A 25,162-nucleotide genomic window follows, 5' to 3' on the forward strand; every position below is an offset into this window, starting at 1 on the left:
AAACCTCATGGATTTTAACTTGTGTTCTTTTCAATGAGAAATGATATTTAGAGACCACAATCTATATCTAGATGTGCCCATTGTTACAACAGTGTTGTTACTTTAGGTATTTTCAGTGGGCAGATATAGAAATTTTTTTTAGAAAGAGAAATTTTGAACTTTTTAACGCATGAATTCATACTATTTCCTATTCATAGGATTACAGGATCTTTACTTTAGACTTCTTTCATCTTACACTGAAATTCTTAATTGAAGTTAACAATGATTTCTTTATGTCAGAACATACATAAGTAACTTCAAAATAATATTGTTACTACAAATAAGACTATTGTTGTCCAGTGAGGTCAGGAGAGCAATACATAAATTATTGCCCTTAGGATATAACTGACTTGGTCTGTAAAGTCACAGTACTGTATTTTAGCCAAAAACTAGAAAGCACCCCATCTGTGTTGGAATGGTTAATTTGTGGCATATTTATACAATTGAAAACTGTATGCATGTAAATATAGTAGAACTACATGTAACAATATAGTTGCAACATCGAAAAAATGTTGAAGAAAAGATACAAATAAGCTTATACTAAATAATTACATGTACATGTGTATGCTATGTATGTATGTATGTGTATAATATACATACACACACATTTCTGCCTATTGTTATACTACAGTGTAAAATATATAGCATACTACATGTAGTGTCAGTTCAGTTCAGTTGCTCAGCTGTTTCTGACTGTTTGTGACCCCATGGGCTGCAGCACTCCAGGCTTACCTGTCCATCACCAACTCCCAGAGCTTACTCAAAGTCATGTCCATCGAATCAGTGATGCCATCCAACCATGTCATCCTCTGTCATCCCCTTCTCCTCCCACCTTCAATCCTTCCCAGCATCAGGGTCTTTTCAAATGAGTCAGTTCTTCAAATCAGGTGGCCAAAGTATTGGAGTTTCAGCTTCAGCATCAGTCCTTCCAATGAATATTCAGGACTGATTTCCTTTAGGATGGACTGGTTGAATCTCCTTGCAGTCCAAGGGACTCTCAAGAGTCTTCTCCAACACCACAGTTCAAAAGCATCAATTCTTCAATGCTCAGGTTTCTTTATCATCCAACTCTCACATCCATGTATGACTACTGCAAAAACCATAGCTTTGACTAGATGGACCGTTGTTGGCAAAGTAATGTCTCTGCTTATTAATATGCTGTCTAGGTTGGTCATAGCTTTTCTTCCAAGGAGCAAGCGTCTTTTAATTTCATGGCTGCAGTCACCATCTGCAGTGATTTTGGAGCCCCCAAAATAAAGCATGTCACTGTTTCCATTGTTTACCCATCTATTTGCCATGAAGTGATGGGACCGGGGGCCCTGATCTTAGTTTTCTGAATGTTGAGTTTTAAGCCAAGTTTTTCACTCTCCGCTTTCACGTTCATCAAGAGGCTCTTTAGTTCTTCTTTGCTTTCTGCCATAAAGGTGGTGTCATCTGCCTATCTGAGGTTATTGATATTTCTCCCAGTAGTCTTGATTCCAGCTTGTGCTTCATCCAGTCTGGCATTTCACATGATGTACTCTGCATATAAGTTAAATAAGCAGGGTGACAATATACAGCCTTGATGTACTCCTTTCCTGATTTGGAACCAGTATGTTATTTCATGGTCAGTTATAACTGTTGCTTCTTGACCTGCATACAGATTTCTCAGGAGGCAGGTAAGGTGATCTGGTATTCCCATCTTTTTAAGACTTTTCCACAGTTTGTTGTGATCCACACAGTCAAAGGCTTTGGCCTAGTCAATAAAGCAGATGTTTTTCTGGAACTCTATTGCTTTTTCGATGCTTTAATGGATGTTGGCAATTCGATCTCTGGTTCCTCTGCCTTTTCTTTACGTGTAGTGTAAAAATAGTCAAAACTATATATGTGTGTGTGTGTATAAATGTATGTGTGATCTATACTATACGTAGTATGAAAATGGGCAAAACTATATACATATATACACACATACTTTTTCACTTTTATATCACTTTCACATACATATACACACACATACACACTAAATTCAGTAGGTTTACAGTATGTATTGTATAAAGAGCTTCCCTAGTGGCTCAGATGGTAGAGAATCCACTGGCAGTGCAGGAGATCTGGGTTTGATCCCTGGGTCGGGAAGATCCCCTGGGGAAGGGAGTGGCAACCCTCTCCAGTATTTTTGCCTGGAGAATTCCACGGGAAGAGGATACTGGCAGGCTGCAGTCCATGGAATCACAAAGATTTGGACACAACTGAGTGACTAAGCACAATGAACACAATAGTATATATAGTATAAAGGGTTTCCCTTGTGGTTCAGTGGTAAAGAATCCACCTGCCAATGCAGGAGATGCAGATTCAATCCCTGCATCAGTCAGGGAAGATCCCCTGGAGAAGGAAATGGCAACCCACTCCAGTATTCTTACCTGGAGAATCTCATGGACAGAGGAGCCTGGCAGCCTACAGTCCATGGAATCGCAGAGTTGGACATGCCTGAGTGTATGGGCATAGGCACAGACACACATATAATGTAAAAATAGGCAAAACTAATCTCTTGTGATAAAAGTTACTGTTAGGAGGACAATGCCTGAAAGGATGGGGTTTTGAAGGTGCAAGTGTATGTTTTGTTTCTTAGTTTAAGTGCCACGTGGGTATGTTTCATTTGTGAGTGATTGCAAGCTATAAAATCATGTGTACTTTTCTCCAGTTTATACTACAATAAAATGTTTGTTTAAATGGTCTTTTTGAGTCCAGTGAAATAGTTCTTCTCTCATTTGATTGTGGCACAGCTTAATATAAAGTTAGACTTTTAAAATTAATTTGCACCCATTTTAGAATGTAGATACCCAGAATATGAGATTGATGGCCAGACAATGCTACCCATAGTCATGAACTTGTTTCTTTGATTTCTCAGGAGAACCTGTGCCTGTCAGGGGCTGGACCCAGAGACCTGTGGTGCCTCCTTTTCTTTTGGTTGTTCATGGAGCATGTACTACAATGGATGTAAGTTTGCCAGAAGCAAGATCCCAAGAAAATTTAAGCTGCATGGGGATGACCCAAAAGAGGTTTGTTTACTTCCTGATGTATAATCTGTTTATTTTTCATGGAGAATTGATGAACACAGATGAAATGAATAATATGATATACTCTGTTAAACTCTCATTATCAGAGAGAATTTCATCTCAAAGGTGGATCAATAAAATTTTGGCTAAACTGTAGACACACATAATAATATTTTATAAAAGTATGCATTATAACAACCATGTGATACCAAAGTAATAGGGTTTGAGCAACAGAAACTCTTTATGCTTATGGCTTTTTATTCTTTGTCTTTTATGTTAATTCCAGAGTTTTACACAGCTGTCATTTCCATATTAAAATTATTAATACTTCACTGTTAAAACTTTCATCTTTTGAATCTGAATTATAGAAGCCATGTTTGTGACTGCCACATTCATAAAAGACCATTTCTATTCACATTTTCAGCCCATGAGATTTGATGGTTTAATGTTACTATAATAAGTGCATTCAAGTAACTAAAACATATTCAGATTTTAATATAAAAGTGTAGTTGAAATAAATGAACTCCGATTTCTCATTGACGTCACTGGGTTTGTCCCTTCTCTAGACTATCAACTTCTCGAAATATAACTTTGTAAACTGGTATCAAATTTAACAACTTTTGGGTAGCTTGTGTTCTAGGGTATGTTAATTGAATAACTGGAAAACCTCAGTATGTTTAGCATTTAAATATGATCAAATTTTTAGTGAATCTGTACACAGAATAGTTTTCTTTCAAATTTTAGATGCAATTGAAATAGATATCTATACTATTGATGTAATAATTTTTACATGTCCCTCTAGTTGAAAAATGTGTTATCTCTATTATTAGTAATTATAATAGTAAGTGGAAATTTAATAAAGTGCAAAAGCTCTTCAAGTCACGATATAATTTTTTTTCATAGAATCATAATATTTTAATAAGCTGTATTAATGTGCTAGATGTCCTCTTTTCATAAAGAAAAACACCCAACTATTTAATAAACCTAATGAATAGCAAATTTGCATGCTGCCTTCCACTTTAATTTTTCACACCAGAGATCTTTTTCACCACTACTTCATAAATATTTATTCCTGTGTTTCATGTAAACCAAATCCAGGGGATGGCTAGTAACATCCTCTGTTTGTTAGATAGGAGGGCTTCAGTCAGAAATCTCCTCACATTCTGAAATACAAACGTTTTTCTGCCATCTGGTTAAATCTCCCAAGGTTTTTGGAGACGTATCAACGTGAAATGAGAATTTCTAAGTATGAATGGAACAATGGATTATTATCACCTAGCATTTAAAAAAGCATATTCTTTGTTGGGGGGCAGGGAATGTAACTGAACATTTTTCCTCTTTTAAACTTGACAAAATTTTTCACATATACCACATTATAGTTCTTTGAGGTTTATTCATATTTGAATCACCTAGTGATTTTTAGTTCTATGGAGATATCGTTTCAAATTTTGAAACGCTATTTTTATAAACATTTAAAAATATAAAGATTGGAAATAGGTTAAACCAAACAAATCCTTTCAACACCTCATCTTCCTTGGCCACTAACTGGAGAGGAGTAGAGAATGTGACCTTTTAAAATGGAATGGCTTCATTCTCCTAATCTACTACTAGTATAGACATCTATTAATAAAATGCATGCAAAAGTAGAAAATTGATTAATCTTATTAAAATAACAAAGTGATAGACATTTAGCAACACAAACAAAAATAGGTTATAAATAGTCTCCGCTTCTCACTTAGAAATAGTGTGTTAAGATGGCAGTTATTTAATAAGAGATGCTATATATACTGATTTGGATCTAAGATGCAGGGGGAAAAAAATCTAATTAATCAACTTTCATATATGGATAGAATGGATTTGGAATTTAATATGCAGAATTATTCATTTTATACAGGAAGAGAAACTGGAGTCTCATTTACAAAACTTGTCCACCCTTATGGCACCAACGTACAAGAAGCTTGCACCTGATGCATATAATAATCAGGTACGTTTATTATTGACAATGATGCAGACACTTTACTTACTCGTTATTGATGACCTACCTGTCTTTCCAGAAATATTTTTGAAGCAATGCTTTTCTTTTATCTAACTTTTTCTCTTCCTAATTGTTGAAGCCACTGTAGTGTTCTGTTTTTGATATGTGAAAATTATACCATCCAAAAGAGCATATTTCTGGACTTTTAATCTGTAAAGATAATGAGTTTTTAAGGCTCACAAGCTGTTTTACTTACTAATCTTGTTCTCATATGGATAATTTTATCTCCATAGACAGGCTTTAGTGGTTAATTAAATTATATGATTCAAACTATAGTTCCAACCACCTGTTAACTGTTTTCATAGCAAGTCTATACATATAAAGCTCTGGGTTGTACCACTTTGTAAGTATATATCTATGTGATGAGATGTATTAGATTTTGCTAGTTTCCCCCTATTTTCTAAGTGTGTGCCAGGTTGTGCCTATATGGAAGGCTTGGTCATTTGTTTAAAAATGCTCATGAAGGAGGCAAAAGACCATGAAGTCTACATGGTTTCAATAAACTGCTTCTTTAGAGGAGAAATGAAAAAAGTATAGAAAAAAATGGTAACAGCTGGGATAGAGGTATGCACACATTTCTGAAGGAAAAAAAGCTCCTCCCTGAGTAGAGGAGAGCTGTAAGGTCATAAATGGCCTTGGAGGCCTTACAAAGATCTTTAAATTTTAAAATCCTGTAGACAAGAGGCCTATCACTGGGGTGTTCTAAGTGTATATTGGGGTGTGTTCTAAGTGTATACTGGGGGCAGTGAAGGTGAAGTGGTTTAACTCTATATAGTTGAAAGTGAAAGTGTTAGTTGCTCAGTTGTGTCCAACTCTTTGCAACCCCATGGACTGTAGCCTACCAGGTCTCCCACATTGCTGGCAGATTTTTTTTTACTGTCTGAGCCACCAGGGAAGTGGTGAGAGTGAAGTGTTTTAACTCTATAAGGCTACTCAAGCCAAATAAATGAAATACAGCTTAGATTAATGGAAGATTAGAGAAGTAAACTGTTGAAGTCATTGGGCAAAGACATATTAAAGTCCTAATTTAACAAAATAGCAGCAGTGATAAAATGAAATAAATATATGAAATATTTGAGGTGGAACTGATAGTGACCAATTGGATTTGAGGATGAGCAAAAGAGAATTTGAGGATCCACCAAATTTCTGGCTTAGGTGGTTTTAATTAGTATTAGGAATCAGTGAAGAAAATTAAATTTGAAGGAGATAAGGAGAAGACGATAAGTGTCATTTTGGACATGCTAGATTTGACATATTTCTAGGATAATTAGAAAAACAATCAGAAAAAAAAATCCAAGTTAGCACTGTGGGAGTTATCAAAATGCAGGAAGTAGTTAGGAGTAAATGCAATTTTTCAGAGTGGAGATTATAAAGATGAGAAGTGGCTAATGATTTTGACATTTAACAGTTTAGGGGTGAGTGAAGGAAGAAAAACCATTGAAGAAAGGGCTGGGGTGGGTAGGAACAATGGAATAGGAGAGGTTAAAGATTTAAGAGGAAGAGGAAGACTGATAGATGGGAGAAAGCTGGAAGTGATGAGAAGGTATTCAGAGTACGCAGCATCGGGATATGAGGAAGTGTGAAGGGCAACATTTTTGCAAACATTGTTATTTGCAATACTTAACAATGTTAAAGACTCCAAGGGGACTAGATTGGTCTACACAGCAGAGACAGGGGACCAATTCTAATTAACAATTTAGCTATTCTTTAACATGGACTTCAACATTTTCCTCAAACCTCAATTCACTTTTTTTTTTTTTAAGGTAGCAAAGGGGGCAACTTTAATGATTGTCTCTTTATAAGTTGTTTTATGTCACACCTAGATTTTTAGAGATATATAAATGAATGTCTATGAAAATTATTTTAAATGCAGTTAATAACAGTGGGATTAATATTGTTAATTTACAAACTTACCTGTTTTAATCAGTGTCACAGGAAAGTATAAGGAATGGTTTGATACTGTTGTAAAACAGCTCTGGGTAAGCAACACAATAAATCAAGCTATAAAATAAAATGAATTGAGTCTATATTGCTAGATTTCAAGTTTGGCCATTTTCTGTTGAATGAATTTTTTATAGGGGTTATTAATCAAATGATTTAACTAGGAATGGGACAGAACAACAAGCATTGATGTTCACCTTACTCCTTTGATTCTTACTATAGACTGTATCATACAAACTCTATTATCTAAGCATCTATATTCTCCTCTGTTTGTGTTTGGAGTAGTTTATGCATTTCCTAAACCTGGAATATCTAAAATACAAAGGTGTCTCAGATTTTTAAGTTATAACAACATGATTATGATTATGTATAATTCCTTAGATGTGTTTTAATATTTATATATGAGCAAATGTGTAGATGTACTATGGGCTTCCCTGGTAGCTCAGTGGTAAAGAATCTGCTTGCCAGTGCAGGAGGCCCAGGTCTGATCCCTGGGTCAGGAAGATCCCCTGGAGAATTGGCAACCCACTCCAGTATTCTTGCTTGGGAAATCCCATGGACAAAGGAGCCTAACCAGTTGCCATGAAGTTTTGGTTAAGCACAATCAATAATGTCTAGAGATCTACTGTATAATTGTACCTATAATCAACAAATTTACATTTAAACATTTTCTAAAATTGTAGCTCTCATGTTGTGCTCTTGCCACCATAAAATACATACATGCATTAAAAAATAGATTTAATGTCTAGATAAACTAAATCAACTAATGGCTAAGAATGAATAAGGTGTTTTTTTAAATTTCATGGTAGGTACTATTGGAAATATTTCTCCATATGTCTTAACATGGTGTAGAGATCTGAAAAACAACCATGTGATCATTTCCTACAGAATATGTAAAACATAAAAGTTATGGATGCTGCCAAGGTCTATTATTTGGTGTTTGCCTCCTTTTCCCCAATAGAATATAATACCTTTATTTCTCACATATGCATGTTTTTCCTTGCTTTAGTCCTTGATTTCATAAAGTCTTATTGCTAAAGTTAAGCTTCATTGGGTCTTCACAGCATTTCTTCTGTCAGCTCCATGATATTAGAATATATTTTCTTAATTTAAATACACCTTCATATCTGCCAGTAGATTTGTATTTCTCTGTCTTTTCTATGATTATCTTACCACTAAAGTTTAGGCCTGAATTAGCCGGCTTAAATCTTAAAATCATGTGCTTTCATCATTTGTGGAGATGGCATTTTAGACCAAGAGAACTTTCTATGACAGTGGAAATATGTCTTGTCTACACTGTTTAGAATGGTAGTTACTAGCTACATGTGGTTACTGAATACTTGATATGTGGATAGTGCAATTGATTTAATGAAATTTTCATTTTAATTAATTTAAATTGCCACATGTGGCTGCTAGCTACCATATTGAACAGCACAGCTTTACACCATCAGAAAATTATCCACTTAGAATTGTCTTCCAGACAGATTAATTTCCAGTAATTCATTCACAGACTCCTGCATGGTGTTTCTTATAAGATGGCATAAGTCTAAAAACCAACTAGATTTTGTATCATTTTTATTCAAGGAACAGAATAAAGCTAACTAGACCACAGCATGGACTAAATAGTCACAAACCACAAACAGTGGTTTGTGAAATAGAGTGGTCGTTTACCTTTAGCCAGTCTCTCAAACATGCTGTATAAACCTAATAGTAAATAATATTCAAGCCATCACAAACTTTATCATGTTATGACTTCAGCTTCTAGCCATAGTGGATTAACAGAAACTTATTTACTTTCACACATTTAAAAAAAAGAAAAAACACACAAAACAGCAGTTTTTAGATATAAGACAATAAGAAACTCAAGATACTAACACTAGAGAGAAGGGAATTTAAAAGGTAAACTTACAATTACCCCAACTTGCTTCCTAAAGAGCACACTAGGCTTCAGGCAGGAAGGAGGAACCTACACAGACCCCATGGTTTTCTTTCAGAATTTGGTAAAAGTGCTGGAATTCACAATTCAGAGTCCCAAAGAGGAGAATGCTTCATTGAGAAGAGCTCCAGAGATCTGTAGAGTCTTCAGCTGTGTACTGAATGTTGTTGCACACATGTGAAGAGATCACCAGGGAAAAAATGGAAAGAATCATCAAAAGAAACAGGCAAAACAATCCTTTGATTTTATACAGGACTTGGAATAGTTATTGTTAATACCATCCAGAAGGAAAAGACACTCTAACATGAAAGATATTAAGTAGAGTATTTAGAATTTTCTGGCCTTGGTAACAGAAGTACATTAGGCTGGTCTGGTTCCATCTAATAATGTTTAAAAGCAAGACTTGAAAGGATCAAACTGATTCCAACAAACTTAATGGGGGTGGGGGGTGGTCTTCCCAGGTGGCGCAGTGGCAAGGAAACCATCTGCCAGTGTAGGAGATGCAAGAGATGTGGGTTTGATCCCTCGGTCAGGAAGATCCCCTGGAGGAGGAAATGGCAACCCACTCCAGTATTCTTGCCTGGGAAATTCCATGGACAAAGGAGCCTGGCAGGCTATAGTCCATGGGGGTCACAAAGAGTCAGACACGACTGAGTACACACACACAACAGCATCTCAGAACAAAAAAAAAATTTTAGATAGAATTAATAGTGTCTAGTAACTCATCAAAAATTACCAGGTATACAAAGAAATTAGAAAACATGACCCATAATTGTCGGTGAGGGCAGGGGTAGGGAGCAATCAACAGAAATAGTTCCAGAAATGACATATGATAAGAATATATCAACAAGGGCATTAAAATCACTAATATTTCATTAGCTCAAGACAATAGAGGAAAGTATGAGCATGGCTTTAGAAACAGCTAAGAAGACATCAGACCCATACTGAACTTCTAGAGATGAAAAACATTTAATATCTGAATAAAAAATACAGTAGATGGAATTAACAGCAGATTGGTGAGCTTGAATATGTGGTGATAGAAATATCCCAATGTGAAAGAGGGAAAGCGAAACTGAAAAATAAAATGAATTGATCAAATGCCTATGGCACAGTATTTTACCCTAATATATGTGTAATTAGAACCCCAGAAGGAGGACAGAACAATATTTTAAAATATAATGGCCAATTACTCTTCAAGTTTGTTCAAAACAATAAACCCATTGATCCCAGAAGAAGCTCAGCAAGCCCCAAATAGAGGTTGTGTGTGTGTGGGGGAGGAGATTAATAAAGAATGCTACATAAAGTCACATTAAAATCAGTAACATGAAGAGCAGATGGAGGAGGGGAAAGAAAAGACATATATAGAGAAAAAATGATAATAGACTTCAAGTCTGAGAAAAATGCAAGAAAAAAGATAGAAACATCTTTAAAGTACTGGAAAAATAAATAAACAAAACTATCAACCTTGAAATCAGTAAAAAATCTAAAAACTGAAGGCAAAATAAAAATTTTTTTTCAGACCTACCAAAGCTGAAATAATTTACCACCAGCAGACTAACACTTCAAAAATGTTAAAGGAAGCCCTCTGATAGAAAAATACTAGATAGTAATCTGGACTGACAAAAAGGAATGAAGACATCATAAATAGTAGATATTCAAGAAAAAAGACTTTTCCCCCTTATTTAAAAAAAATTTCTTTAAAAGATAATCTGCTATTTTAAAATATATTTAAAATGTATTTTAAGGCTCATAACATGTGAAAGTGCAGAAGCTGGGGAATTGGAAGTATGTGGTTGTAAGATTCTTATATATGGAATAGTATAATACTACATGGATAAATTACACTGTACTATAAACCTTAAAATAAGCAGCCACTAAAAAAAAGTGTATCGTCCCCCAGTAAAGAGATGAGAATAGAATCCCAAAGCATTTTTTAAAATATGGAACCAAAGATAAAACAAATGTAAAACAGATAGTATATAGTATATTTAATCCCAGCAATATAAAAAAGCCACATCAAAAGTAAATTTTTTTATCACTCCCAACTTAAAAGGTAGAATTTGTGATATTGAATAATCACACTGATGCAAAACAATTATGATTTTAAAAAGCAAGAACCAAGAAATATTTTACTAATATCAATCAAAAGCTGGAGTGATATTAATAGCAAGTTAGATCTCATGGAATAGAATATTATAAAGATCATTTTATAATGATAAAAAGGTCAGGTTAGCAAGAGAACATAATCCTAACTATGCATATAATAATAGCTTCAAATATATTAAACAAAAACTGATAAAACTAAGAAATTTCCAACCACAATCAATTTTCAGTATATCTTTCTCAATGACTGTTAGAACAAGGGGACAGAAGACTTGAACAACACTTTTAACCAAATTGATGTTATTGACATATACAATACTCCCCACACAATGACAGAGTTAACATTAATTTCAAGTGTACAAGGATGATTTACCAAGATAATTGTTTGCTGACCCAGAATATTAACTATCAGTAAATTTAAAAGTCACAAAGTATGTTCTCTGACCCTACAAAGTGAAAATCACAAATCTCAACAAATAAACTATTTCAAACTGAATGAAAATGAAGATGTGACATTGAAATTTGTGGGATGCAACTATGAAGCCTTGCTTAAAGAAAGATTTATAGCATCGAACAGTTATATCAGAAAAGTATAAAGTCTCAAATCAGTGATCTTCTACCCTATGAGGAGAAGGCAGTGGCAACCCACTCCAGTACTCTTGCCTGGAAAATCCCATGGACAGAGGAGCCTGGTAGGCTGCAGTCCATGGGGTCGCAAAGAGTCGGACACGACCGTGCGACTTCACTTTCACTTTTCACTTTCATGCATTGGAGAAGGAAATGGCAACCCACTCCAGTGTTCTTGCCTGGAGAATCCCAGGGACGGTGGAGCCTGGTGGGCTGCTGTCTATGGGGTCGCACAGAGTTGGACACGACTGAAGCGACTTAGCAGCAGCAGCAGCTACCCTATGAAACTTGGAGAAAAGGAGCATTTTTAGCCTTATAAGAAACAGAAGGAAAGAAAAGCTGAAGTTAAGAACAGAAATCAATAAAATAGAATGCAGAAAACAAAATATATCAGTGAAGCCAAAAGCTATTTCTTTGAGTCAGTTTAATCAAGAAAAAAATAGAAGGTACAAATTGTCAATATCAAGAATTAGAGATGAGAAATAACTGTAGATCCTACAAATTAGTAATAGAAAATATTATTAAAACTTTATGAAAATAAAATCAGTGACTTAGATGAAATGAACAAAGTCCTTAAAAGGCACAAATTACGAAAGCTTACTAAAGAAAAAGTAAATAGGACATGGAGAAATCTAGATGTCCATTGACAGATGAATGGATGAAGAAGTTGTGGTACACTATATACAATGGAATATTATTCAGCCATAAAAATGAACACATTTGAGTCAGTTCTAGTGAGGTGGATGAACCTAGAGCCTATTACACTGAGTGAAGTAAGTCATACATTACCATATGTAAAATAGATAGCTAATGGGAAGTTGCTGTATAACACAAGGAGCTCAACGCAGTACTCTGTGACAGTGTAGAGGGCTGGGATGGGTGTGGGGTGGGGGGAGGTGGGGATATATGTATATTTATGACTGATTCACATTGTTGTATGGCAGAAGCCAATACAATATTGTAAAGCAATTATCCTCCAATTAAAAATAAATTTTAAGAAAGAAAATAAATACCACAAATATTTCTGTGTCTATTAAAGAAATTGTAATTAAAAACTTTCCCAAAAGGAAACTCCAAACCCAAATGATTTCCCTTCCAAATTTCACCCATTATTTAAGAGAGAGATAACAATGGAAATTCTTCCAGAAAATAGCAAAGGAGTAAATACTTCCCAATTCCTTCTATGAGACTGGAAATATCCTGATACTAAAATCAGACAAGGACATTAAAGAAAAAATAAAGTCCAATGATCTTCATGAATATTAATATCAAAGTTCTTAACAAAATTTCATGCAAATACATCCAATAATGGTGTAAAAGGGATAATACATCATGATCAAATGGAGTTTATTTCAGGAACAGTTCATTTAATAGTCAAAGATCAATCGATGTGATTCACTGTATTGGGGGAAAAAATATCTCAACAGAGAAAAAGCATTTGGCAAGATTTAACATCCATAGAAGGAAAATTTCTCAGCCTAATAAAGGGCATAGATGAAAAACCTAAAGCTAACATGAGTAATGGTGAAAGACTGAAAACTTTACCCCTAACAACAACTAAAGTGCTTAGTGTTTTTATGGCATGGCAGCAAGTTAAAGAAGCATTTCATTCCTTAACTTGTTCAAGGTGGAACTGTAATTTGCTTTACTCTATTTTGTGACATGAAACTTTTTAATGTTATTTTGTGATAAAAAGTGAATGTTTGCTCAGTTTTGTCTGATTCTTTGTGACCGCATGGACTATAGCCCACCAGGCTCCTCTACCTAGGGAATTCTCCAGGTAAGAATACTGGAGTGGGTTGCCATTTCCTACCCCAGGGCATCTTCCTGACCCAGAGATCGAACCTGGGTCGATCTACATTGATCGAATCTGCATTGCAGGCAGATTCTTTACCATCTGAGCCACCCATCCATTTTGTGATGGGATCATGCCTGTTACCTAGGGTAGACCTTAGACATCTGTGAAAACTCAATAAATGAAAAGCTAAAATTAAAAACACAAAAAAACACATTACTCAGAATAAGAAAAGGATGTCCATTCTTACCACTTCTAGTTAACATCTTTCTTTTAACTTCTCAACTAGGTTTTACTGTTTGTTGACAATGTTCTCTGCGCCATACTTATAAATGTAAGTTTAATATACACAGTTGTCATACAGTAATAAAAGTAAATACATAATTCTTTATCAAATGGATGTTTGCTTAATAAAATTCAAGATAGTTTTTCAATTTTCACCTTGGCAGCAAGCTTTTTGTGGCATCCTAATTTTTTAAATTGAGGTATAGTTGATTTACCATATAGGTTTCACAATGTACAACATAGATATTCACAACTATTAAGGATTATACTTCATTATAATTACTGTAAATGTTTAGCTATGTTCCTTGTGCTGTATAATATATCCTTGTAGCTTATTCTATTTAATATCTAACTGGAAATTTTAGACAGTGCAGAAGGCAAGGATACAGATTGAATATGAAGAAATAAAACTGTCCTTATTTGCAGACAACGTGTGTATCTACATGGAAAATTCCAAAGAATCTACCGAAAAACCTCCTAGAACTAATAAATGGTTTACAACAGTTGAAAAATATAAAAATCAATTATATTTCTATATACTAGCAATAAACAAGTAAAAATTGAAATGAAAACCAGGAGCATCAAAAATGAAATTCATAGATACATATTTGACAGAACTGTATAAGACCTATGCACTGAAAACTACAAAACACTGCTAAGAGAAATTAGAGAAGACCTAAATAACTGGAAAAATACGTAGTGTTCATGGATCACAAGACTAAGGTGATTCTAAAATATAGAGAGAGAAGTGTAAAGAACCCATAGTAGTCAAACATTTTTTTAAAGATCAAAATTGGAATATTTATACTCTAGGATTTCAAGATTTACTACAAATCTACATTTACTACAAATCAAGACAGTTAGTTATTGGCCTACACACACACACACGCCAGTACACTACTACATAACAAAAGATCAGAATAGATAGTCTGGAAATAGATTCAACATGTATGGTCAAGTGATTTTCAACAAAGGCAATTCAATGGGATAAGTATAAACTTTTTTTACCCACTGGTATTTGAACAGTTGAATATCCATGTGGAAAAAAAATTCTTTGACTCTTATTCTCACACCCCATATAAAAATTAACTCAAAATGGATCCATTTATATAAAATTCTAGAAAATGCAAACTAATCTCTAGTGACAATGCAGATCAGTAGTTTGTGCTTGAGAAGAAAGTCATGTGGCTCAGCTGGTAAAGAATCTGCCTGCAATGTGGGAGACCCCAGTTCAATCCCTGGGTTGGGAAGATCCCCTGGAGAAGGGAAAGGCTACCCACGCCAGCATTCTGGCCTAGAGAATTCCACAGACTGTATATACCATGGGGTCGCAAAGAGTTGGAAACGACTGAGCGACTTTCACTTACTTACTTACTTGAGAACAAAGTAGGAGGCATGAAAGTAAAGAGGCATGAGGAAACTTTGGGGAATGATGGATATGTACATTATTTTGTTTGTGGCAATGGTTTCATATATATATATATAGTGTACTGTTTGATATATATATTAAACAGTACACTAAACAGCATATATTTAAAGTATAAGTCAATTATATCTCAATAACACTGTAAAATAAAAACTTCACTGTGTCAAAGCATTTGCCCCATTTTGCCTCATTCCATTGTGTTTTGGGATATAAAATATAATACTAAGGAATTTTTTGACCTGCTCAGTATACCCCTCTTATACTTTTTTGTCAGATGTGTGCCTAAGAATTTCAAATGCCTAAGTACTTCCCACTCATAGACACACTTCTATTTTTCAGATTGAATATGAACACAGAGCACCAGAGTGCCGCCTGGGTCTGAAGGAAGGCCGTCCATTCTCAGGGGTCACCGCATGTTTGGACTTCTGTGCTCATGCCCACAGAGACTTGCAAAACATGCAGAATGGCAGCACACTGGTAGGTGGAGCTGAGTACAGGTTAGCAGCATGTGCTATTGAAGAGTAGAGGACGGAAGTTAGCAGCATTTAGAGTAATCTGCTTCCTGCAGATGTCATTGTAGAGACCAGTGTTTTCATGCATGATTGCTGTTGCAAGTGACTTTATTTAGCATAACTAGTACTCGTATAACAGGTTGGCGTATCACATCAGTGGAAAACTGTTGAGAAGTGCATGAAAATCATGAAAATTCTTGGTGCTAATCTAAACTGGTGGCTAAACATTGCTAGCTATAATTGGAAGTCAAAAAACGTCTTTCAGAATTTAGTATCAAATATCTGGTAAGTTATAATCAGTTCAGCAAAAAGTCATACACAAGCCAAGATAACAGTCTAACTTACATAGAGAAGATATATGAAAAATGTGTCACCATCATCACGGTAACTACTATAGAAGGTTCAAAGTCCAAAACAGCCTATTGTAGCTACATATTACAGTCAGTGAAATGAGTTGGCCTTAACTAGAAACTTTGCTAAGGGGAGAAAATGGATCCATCTTAGGAGGGAGCAGTGTGTTCTATACCAACAAAACCCAGGGTGTGGCCTTGCACCTAGAGGGGTGACCCAGGGTGGAGATAAAGAAAGAAAAAGCTCAAGTACAGAAACTATAAATTAATCAACCTAATGAGTCATCAGTTCGTGAAGTTCTGATGGCAAGTATACTGGAGTGGTTTGCCATTCCCTCCTCCAGAATGCCAAAGAATTGATGCCTTCAAACTGTGGTGCTGAAGAAGACTCCTGAAAGTCCCTTGGACAGCAAGGAGAGCAAACCAGTCAGTCTTAAATCAACCCTGAATACTCGTTGGAAGGACTGATGCTGAAGCTGAAGCTCCAGTATTTTGGTCATCTGATGCGAACAGCCGACTCATTGGAAAAGTCCCTGATGCTGGGAAAGATTGAGGGCAGGAGGAGAAGAGGGCATCAGAGGATGAGATGGCTGGATGGCATCACCAATGCAATGGACATGAACTTGGGCAGACTTTGGGAGATGGTGAGGGACAGGGACACTTGGTGTGCTTGGGGTCGCAAAGAATCGGACATGACTGAGCAACTGAACAATAACAATGAGTCATCAGCATAGATGCAAGTGTAATTGAGGAAGATGAGACCTAACGTGGAAAATATAAGGCAGGCACTATAGTTCTGTTACAGAGGAGAAAAGAATTCAGAGAGGTAGTAGGCAGTAGAAGTAACTTAAGGAGGCTGGTGTGAAATTTTTGTTGAAAAGCAGAGAAGGTATTGATTAATACCTATAATTTAGAGCAGGGGTTGGACACTTTTTCTGTTAAAAAGCTTTGCAGGCCACATAGGATCTCTGTAATGTTCTTTGGGTCCCTCCCAATAAAAAGTTCTTTAACAATGAAAAAAAAAAAATCTTAATTCACTGGCCACACAAAAAACACACTGCGAGGCAGATTGGCCACTAACCCAACTTTGCTAACTTCTGATCCAGGAGAACAAACACGAGGCTTATCATCTACAATATCTTATATCATCACTAATCAGGTATTGAACATCTGCTCATTTGGAGGCTCTGCTAGATTCTGGGGAGTAGGGGAAATAAATGATAGATGGAGCTATAGTTGGTCCTGAAGATAACCAGATTTCTCTTCAGCAAGGAGATGGAGAGTAGGCAGAGGAAGAAAAAGTTTTTAAGTGGAGGGGCATTTACCTCTGATAGATTGCAATTTGTGTGAGGTTAGATGGAAAGCTGCACAAGAGAAGTAAAAGTGAGTAGGGATAAATTGTGGGAAAAGGTGACAGATGCTCAGAGACAAGAATTTGGGATGTCTTATGTGTACCATTTTAATACCATCACATGTTAAACTTATTTACAAACATAAATCTAACCATCACATTCCTTTCAAGCGTATCTCTCGATGATTTTTATGTTACCTTGGGTTTTAAATAACTGTGGCCACATTTTCTCTGTTAATTAAAAACACTGAATACTCAAAGCTAGTATTTCAAAACCAACAGTCTTTCAAAGCCAATGTGATTGTGGCCAACCAAAGGAAAAAAGTATCATCAAGTTATCAAAGCAGTAGGAGTAGCTTTTTTCCTTTTTAGAAAAGAAATGAGAAAGAAGAGAAACAATGTTAGATTTCACAGAGTGTAGAGGAGAGAAAAGAAAGGTGGAAACAGCATTAAGTTACATATGAATCAAATCTTCAATTTTACATTATTTAGATTTCATTTTGGTATCTTGTGCAAATTTCCTAAACACAGTTAAGGAGAGTTAGGTGTGAAGAAAGATGTGAGAGTTCTTTGTGCACAAAAGTATGAAATGAGGCGAATGTGATATTACCAAAAACAGAGGAAGTTGTTTCAGTGGAGGAAACTCTTAGTTTCTTTTTGAAGAGGCCTCACCTCTAGCACATCTATTTTATAAGTGTGAAAAGTGGAAGATTGCTACACTTTGGGTACAGTATAGTTTCTTCCCTTAGAAATGTCTGTGAGGAACAGGGTCACTACAGGTAACAATACCTGATAGACTAAAAAAAAAAAATCAACATGAACTTACTTATCTTGATGTACCATTTTGATGTAGTCTTCATTAATAACAGACAAACATGGTTTTATGGTAGCAAACCAGTCTGATCCAGTAGGCCAGCACCATGAATCTAAATACTGAGGAGAAACTCACACACACCAGCTTTCATTTGGACTGAAACTGAAGCTATGCTCTCTTATTTCCCTGCCAGGTATGCACCCTCACTAGAGAAGACAATCGAGAAATTGGAGGAAAACCTGAGGATGAGCAGCTCCACGTTCTGCCTCTCTACAAAGTCTCTGATGTTGATGAATTTGGCAGTGTAGAAGCTCAGGAGGAGAAAAAACGAAATGGTGCCATTCAGGTACTGAGCTCTTTTCGGCGGAAGGTCAGGATGTTAGCAGAGCCGGTCAAGACAGGCCGACAAAGGAAACTAGAAGCCAAGAAAGCTGCAGCTGAAAAGCTTTCCTCTTTGGAGAACAGCACAAATAAGAGTGAAAAAGAAAAGTCAGCCTCATCTCGTCCGAAACAGACTGAAAATGCAAGCCAGGCTAAACAGCTGGCAGGTAAATCTAATGTGAAGCACTGTAGATATATGTGTTAGATGACACTTATTTTAAAAGTGAACATTGTTGATTTTGGGAGGTTAAGTTCAGCCATGGTCTTCGTTCTGTACCAGAATTTTCTCTAAGGTAGCAAGGCCCAGGCTTTGTTCTTAAAGATATAATGAGATGCTGCACCATTAGCCCCAGTTTGAGGAAGAAGTTTGGATTTTATTCTCTAATAAATGGCAGAGTTTTATGGTAAGTGACGTGGTGAAATTAGAGTTATTAGCAATGACTGGCAAGCCAAATTGGAGGTAGAGTAACTGATAGTTTGGAGACCGATGCAGTCAACCAAGAGGGAGATAATAAGAGCTTGAATTTTGGTGTAGCAAAGATGATAGAAGCGAATTCTTCCAAAATGATTATCAATACATCAGTAACAAACCATTAGAATGAAGGAGAAAAAAGTTAAGGATGACTCTAAAGTTATAAGCCCAGATAATAGTACTATTTATTGAGATATTGAAGGGGAAGGGCAGGAGAATAAGATACCTTTCCTTAGCCAGGTTGAGTCTGAGGTATGCAAGGGGGCTCCACATATAGTTCTTATAAAACTTTTACCCATCAAAATAGATCACATCTATAATTATAGCAATAGAGCATTATTTATCAATGCTAAGTGAATATTCTCTAAAGCTTCTTGCTTTATGACTATAGTTAATACTCTAAAAAATAAAATCATACAATATGTTGTCCATATCCACATTTAAGAGATGGTATTGGCCTAGCCCTAAACAAAAGAAAAATGTATATCTTTTGCATTAGTATCCTGCTTTGCTTGGAATCACCCATCTCTGCTTCACTAAGTCAAATCTCCCTACTGATTGATTTGTCTCTGAATCTCAGAGATAAAAGTAAGTAATTTAGAATCATAAGTTTAATAAATGATGTTTATTAAATGTTTAATAAAGATGTTTAATACATATTTGTTGATAGGTTGATTTACACTAAGTAAATCATATCCACTCCCTGATATCTCCTTTAAGTTAGCTATATAGTATAATCAGTAAGAACTTTGCATCTAGTTTCTTCTAACTGGCCTCTGTAGTAGTCATTTCAGTTCTTAGAACTGCCATTGCAGCTCCATTTATCTGTTCTGATCTCATATTACCTTTTTTTTTTTTTAAGTGAAGTCATGAAACAGAAGTATGACTTTTACCTGTTTCACATTCAAAGCTGAAAGTTTCTTAAGTTCTATCTATAACTGTGTGAATTTCCTTCCTGGAAAGCATGCTAATGAAATAGAGTTTGCCAGTTGTATAAGGTGTTTTGGGTATTTAAATGAATGCCGTTTTTTTTTCCTCATAGCATTGCTAAATCTTCCATAACAAATTTTCTTGCTCCTTTACCCATTTAACATTGTTTGCCAGGCAATGGAGAAATAAAGTAAAATGAGACATGATCCTTTCCCTCAAGAACTGCTTTACAGTGAGGTGAAGAAAGGACTAAAAATGGATAATTCCAGTACATTATGACTGTTGCTTTATCTGACTTATGTTTGCAGTGAATATGACCAAGAATTACAAAAGCACTAGAAGCGGGGTTTAAAGAAGGCTTCCTTGAGGAAGGGATGACTGTGTCAAGGAAGGGCAGGGAGATGGGGAGGATGGGGCAGGGCACTTCCAGTAGACAGTGTGGAGTGATCAAAAGCAGAGAAGCGCCAGATCACTTAGTGCTCTCAGCGGAATGGCTTTTGGATGTTTTATTACATTTCCCACCATTCACCCAGTTGTACTGTTATGTATTCTGCCATTTTATTTCCAACGCTTTAGACACAGAAAATTATGCGAGACAGTGATTAGAGAGCTCTGATGTTACTCTCATCCTTGTTTGACGGGTGTTACATAATTCTAGTCCTGGTTCTCACATGCATGTAAACATCCTCACTGGCTTTCATAAAATGATAATCAAGCATATTTGCCCCTGCTCTCTCTTATCCTGTCCACAGAACTGCGACTTTCAGGACCAGTCACGCAGCCATCCCAGCAGCCCCAGTCCCAATCCCAATTGCAGAAACAACTTCCACAGCCACAGAAGCAGCCGCCACAGCTGCAGCAACCCCAGCAGCAGCCCCCGCAACATCAGCCACATCACCCCTTAACTAATAACTCTCAGTCAGAGTCAGTCAGCTCTTACTCTTCTTCTGGATCCACCAATCTGTACATGAGACGGCCCAATGCAACGAGCCCTTATCCAGGCTCTTCGCATACTTCAGATATTTATGGAGGTGCCAACCCTGTGAACCTCTATTCCACCTCATCCCAAGCTGCAGGTTCCTATTTGAATTCTTCTAATCCCATGAGCCCCTACCCTGGGCTTCTGAATCAGAATAACCAGTATCCATCATATCAATGCAATGGAAACATATCAATGGACAACTGCTCCCAATATCTGGGCTCCTATTCTCCCCAGTCTCAGCCCATGGATCTCTATAGGTATCCAAACCAAGACCCTCTCTCTAAGCTAAATCTGCCACCCATCCACAAGCTTTACCAGCCGAGGTTCGGAAATAGCCAGAGTTTTACTTCTAAATACTTAGGTTATGGAAACCAAAATATGCAAGGAGATGCCTTCAGCAGTTGTACTATCAGACCAAATGTACACCACGTAGGGACATTTCCTCCTTATTCCACACATGAGATGGATGGCCACTTCATGGGAGCCACCTCTAGATTACCACCCAATTTGAACAGTTCAAACATAGACTATAAAAACGGTGAGCATCACCCAGCTTCTCATTTAATCCATAACTACAGTGCAGCTCCGAGCATGTTCAACAGCTCCCTTCATGCTCTGCATCTCCAAAATAAGGAGAACGACATGCTGTCCCACACAGCGAATGGCTTATCTAAGGTGCTTCCGGGTCTTAACTACGAGAGAACTACTTCTGTCCAGGAAGGCTTGCACAAAGTACACGAGGCTGGCAGTCAGGAAAAGCAGCCTTTGGCCACCGAGGACAATGATGAGGTCTGGTCTGACAGCGAGCAGAGCTTCCTGGATCCTGACATCGGAGGAGTGGCTGTGGCTCCAACTCATGGGTCAATTCTCATCGAGTGTGCAAAGCGCGAGCTGCACGCCACAACCCCTTTAAAGAATCCCAACAGGAATCACCCCACCAGGATCTCGCTTGTTTTTTACCAGCACAAGAGCATGAATGAGCCAAAGCATGGCTTGGCGCTCTGGGAAGCCAAAATGGCCGAGAAAGCCCGTGAGAGAGAGGAAGAATGTGAAAAGTATGGCCCGGACTATGTGCCTCAGAAAACCCACGGCAAAAAGGTGAAACGAGAGCCCACTGAGCCACATGAACCCTCCGAACCCACTTACCTGCGCTTCATCAAGTCCCTTGCTGAAAGGACCATGTCCGTGACCACAGACTCCACAGTAACTACATCTCCGTATGCCTTCACTAGGGTCACGGGGCCTTACAACAGATATATATGATGTCGCCCCTTGAGTTGGTTACCTCATTTGAAAAGACCACGACCAACTTGTCCGTTAGTGTAGTTCTCATGACGTGGGCAGTGGTCAAAGGACACAGTCATCCTGACAAATGTGGTGGGAGGAACCTCGGCTCACCAGCAAAAACAAGAGGTCATCTTACCATAGCACTTAATTTCCGCTGACTCCTAAGTGGTCACAGATGGAATCTAGGCAAAAGACCAAAGCATTCTATGCAAAAAGAAGGTGGAGAAGGAAGTGTTCCACAATTTACATTTTTAAACACTGGTTCTATTACTGGACGAGATGATATGTAAATGTGATTTCCCCCCCTTACAACTCTACACATCTGTGACCACTTTTAATAATACCAAGTTTGCATAGTCATGGAACACAAATCAAGTACTGTAGTATTACAGGGGCAGGAATCTTAAAATACCATCTGGTGCTGAATATACAATGTACTGAAATACTGGAATTAATGGCTTTTAAACATGCAGTTTTTACTGTAATCTTAACTTTTATTTATCGAAATAGCTACAGGAAGCATGAATAGACAGCAAAACACTGAATTTATTTGGATGTTCTAAGAAATGGTGCTAAGAAAATGGTGTCTTTAACAGTTGAAAATTTAATGCCTTTTTATCATCAAGATGCTATCAGTGTACTCCAATGCCCTTGAATAATGGGCGTAACTTTTCATTCAAGTTTTTAATCGTAATTACCTATTCTTACACAAGCTTAGTTTTTAAAATGTGGACATTTTAAAGGCCTCTGGATTTTGCTCATCCAGTGAAGTCCTTGTAGGACAATAAACATATATATGTACATATATATATACACATATGTATATGTGCACAAACATGTATATCTATAAATATTTTAAATGGTGTTTTAGAAGCACTTTGTCTACCTAAGCTTTGACAACTTGAACAATGCTAAGGTACTGAGATGTTTTAAAAAAAGAAAAAAACGTTTACTTTCATTTTAGAATGAAAAGTTGATTTTTTTAAGGAAAGCTTTTAAAATATTTTTGCTTTTAGCCATGCATCTGCTGATGAGCAATGTATCCATTTTTATTGCAGCCAGTTAAATCCAAAATGGGGCTTACTGGATTCAAGGGAATACATTAGTCCACAAAACACATGTTTTCTGGTGCTCATCTCACATGCTATACTGTAAAACAGTTTTATACAAAATTGTATGACAAATTCATTGCTCAAATATGTAGAGTTTGAAGAATTTTCTATTAACTGCAGGTAATAAATAAATGCATGCTACAGACTCAACAAAGCTAGTTCACTTAAGCCAATGCTATTTTATGGAACTGTATGGTTCCCTTTGGTGAACCAAATGGCAGTCTGCCTTTGTGTTGATAATTGTACATTTTAATGTTGTCATTTCTTAGCTTAAGTGTCCTCTTTACCAGAAAGATTGAGCAGACTGATGCCTGCATTAGATGAGTAAACAGGGTTAGTTCCATGTGAATCTATTAATTAAAAAAAATTAAAAAACAGGCAGCTGGTTTGCTGTAGTGGTTTTAAATCATTAATTTGTATAAAGAAATGAAAGAGATGTATAGTAAGTAAATTAAATTGTAAAACTTTTTTAACACAATGCTTTAGTATTTTAGTACTGTAAAAAGAAATGAAATATATACATATATATATATATATATATATATATAGATTTGAAACAGAATTCACATCATGATGGTGCTACTCAACCTGCTACAAATATATCATAATGTGAGCTAAGACTTCATTAAAGGTTTGAGTGATGTTCCTACTTGTCATATACCTCAACACTAGTTTGGCAATAGGATATTGAACTGAGAGTGAAAGCTTATAGCATTGTGTACCATCATTTTTTTCCAAGGCTTTTTTTTTTTTTTTAGTTAAAAAAAACCATACCTTTTTCCAATACTTGATTTCTTAGCAAGTATAACTTGAACTTCAACCTTTTTGTTCTAAAAATTCAGGGATATTTCAGCTCATGTTCTCCTTATGCCAACATGTCACCTGTGTTCATGTAAAATTGTTGTAGGTTAATAAATATATTCTTTTTCAGGGATTTAACCCTTTTATTTTGAATCCCTCCTATTTTACTTGTATATGTCCTGATGTAACTAAAACTAATCTTGTAAATCTGTTGGCTGTTTTTATTGTAAAGAAAAGCATTTTAAGAGTTTGGAAAATCTTTTGACTGTTTCAAGCAGAAAAAAATTACATGAAAATAGAATGCACTGAGTTGATAAAGGGAAAATTGTAAGTCAGGAGTTTGGCAAGTGGCTGCTGGCTAGAGTCTTTAACTCTCTAAATAAAAGATGTTTTGATCCTGTAATCAATACAGGTACAGATCCACAGGACTTTTCTACACAAGCAAAACACTTAGGGGGATGGTGTGCAATCAACTGTACAATTATGTCTTAGTCTGTACATTTTCGCTTACTAACATTTCAAATAAATTCTTAATCAATGGAGGCCTTTGAGTTTATTGGTCAAATCTTAACGGATTTTTTTTTTTGGGTCAAAACATGGCTTTTGTCTTAAAAAAAAATTTTTTTTCTCTAGTTTTTGGCTGTGACCAGTTTACAAGCATTTCAAGAACATTTGCTTTATATATGTCAAACTGCATGATTTGAATGTTTTGCATATGCCATGTATCTAACCCCAAATATTTGGTTACTACATGCACATTTGTTGGTTTTGAGTCAACCATCCCTAGATGAGTGAATATTTGGTTTCTGTACCAATCCACTGTCATTTGTCAAACTGCTGGCCAACACAGCAGGAAGTATAGTTTGGGGGGTTGAGGAGAGGCTAGGTAGGAAGGAGAAGAAATTAAGTGGCATATTGTAAATATCAGATCTATAATTGTAAATATCAAAC

General features: G+C 36.3%; 1 protein-coding gene and 1 long non-coding RNA gene across 2 annotated transcripts in view; one reads left to right on the forward strand and one right to left on the reverse strand.

Annotated features, from left to right (window-relative positions):
• TET2 (tet methylcytosine dioxygenase 2) overlaps positions 1–23,919 on the forward strand; it is a 146,309-nt gene extending 122,390 nt beyond the window's left edge. Inside the window, exons 7-11 of the mRNA XM_081484028.1 lie at positions 2,924–3,074; positions 4,966–5,055; positions 15,559–15,696; positions 18,440–18,794; positions 20,782–23,919. Coding sequence (XP_081340154.1) covers positions 2,924–3,074; positions 4,966–5,055; positions 15,559–15,696; positions 18,440–18,794; positions 20,782–22,274 — 2,227 coding nt within the window. The 3' untranslated portion in view covers positions 22,275–23,919. The remainder of the gene's footprint in view (positions 1–2,923; positions 3,075–4,965; positions 5,056–15,558; positions 15,697–18,439; positions 18,795–20,781) is intronic.
• Positions 1–25,162, reverse strand: part of LOC145503779 (uncharacterized) — a 122,245-nt gene that overhangs the window by 21,590 nt on the left and 75,493 nt on the right. The window lies entirely within an intron of this gene.

The sequence above is a fragment of the Giraffa tippelskirchi genome, chromosome 1 (genome assembly GCF_054371585.1).
Source record: "Giraffa tippelskirchi isolate mGirTip1 chromosome 1, T2T-mGirTip1v1.2.pri, whole genome shotgun sequence".
NCBI classification, from domain to species: Eukaryota; Metazoa; Chordata; class Mammalia; order Artiodactyla; family Giraffidae; genus Giraffa; species Giraffa tippelskirchi.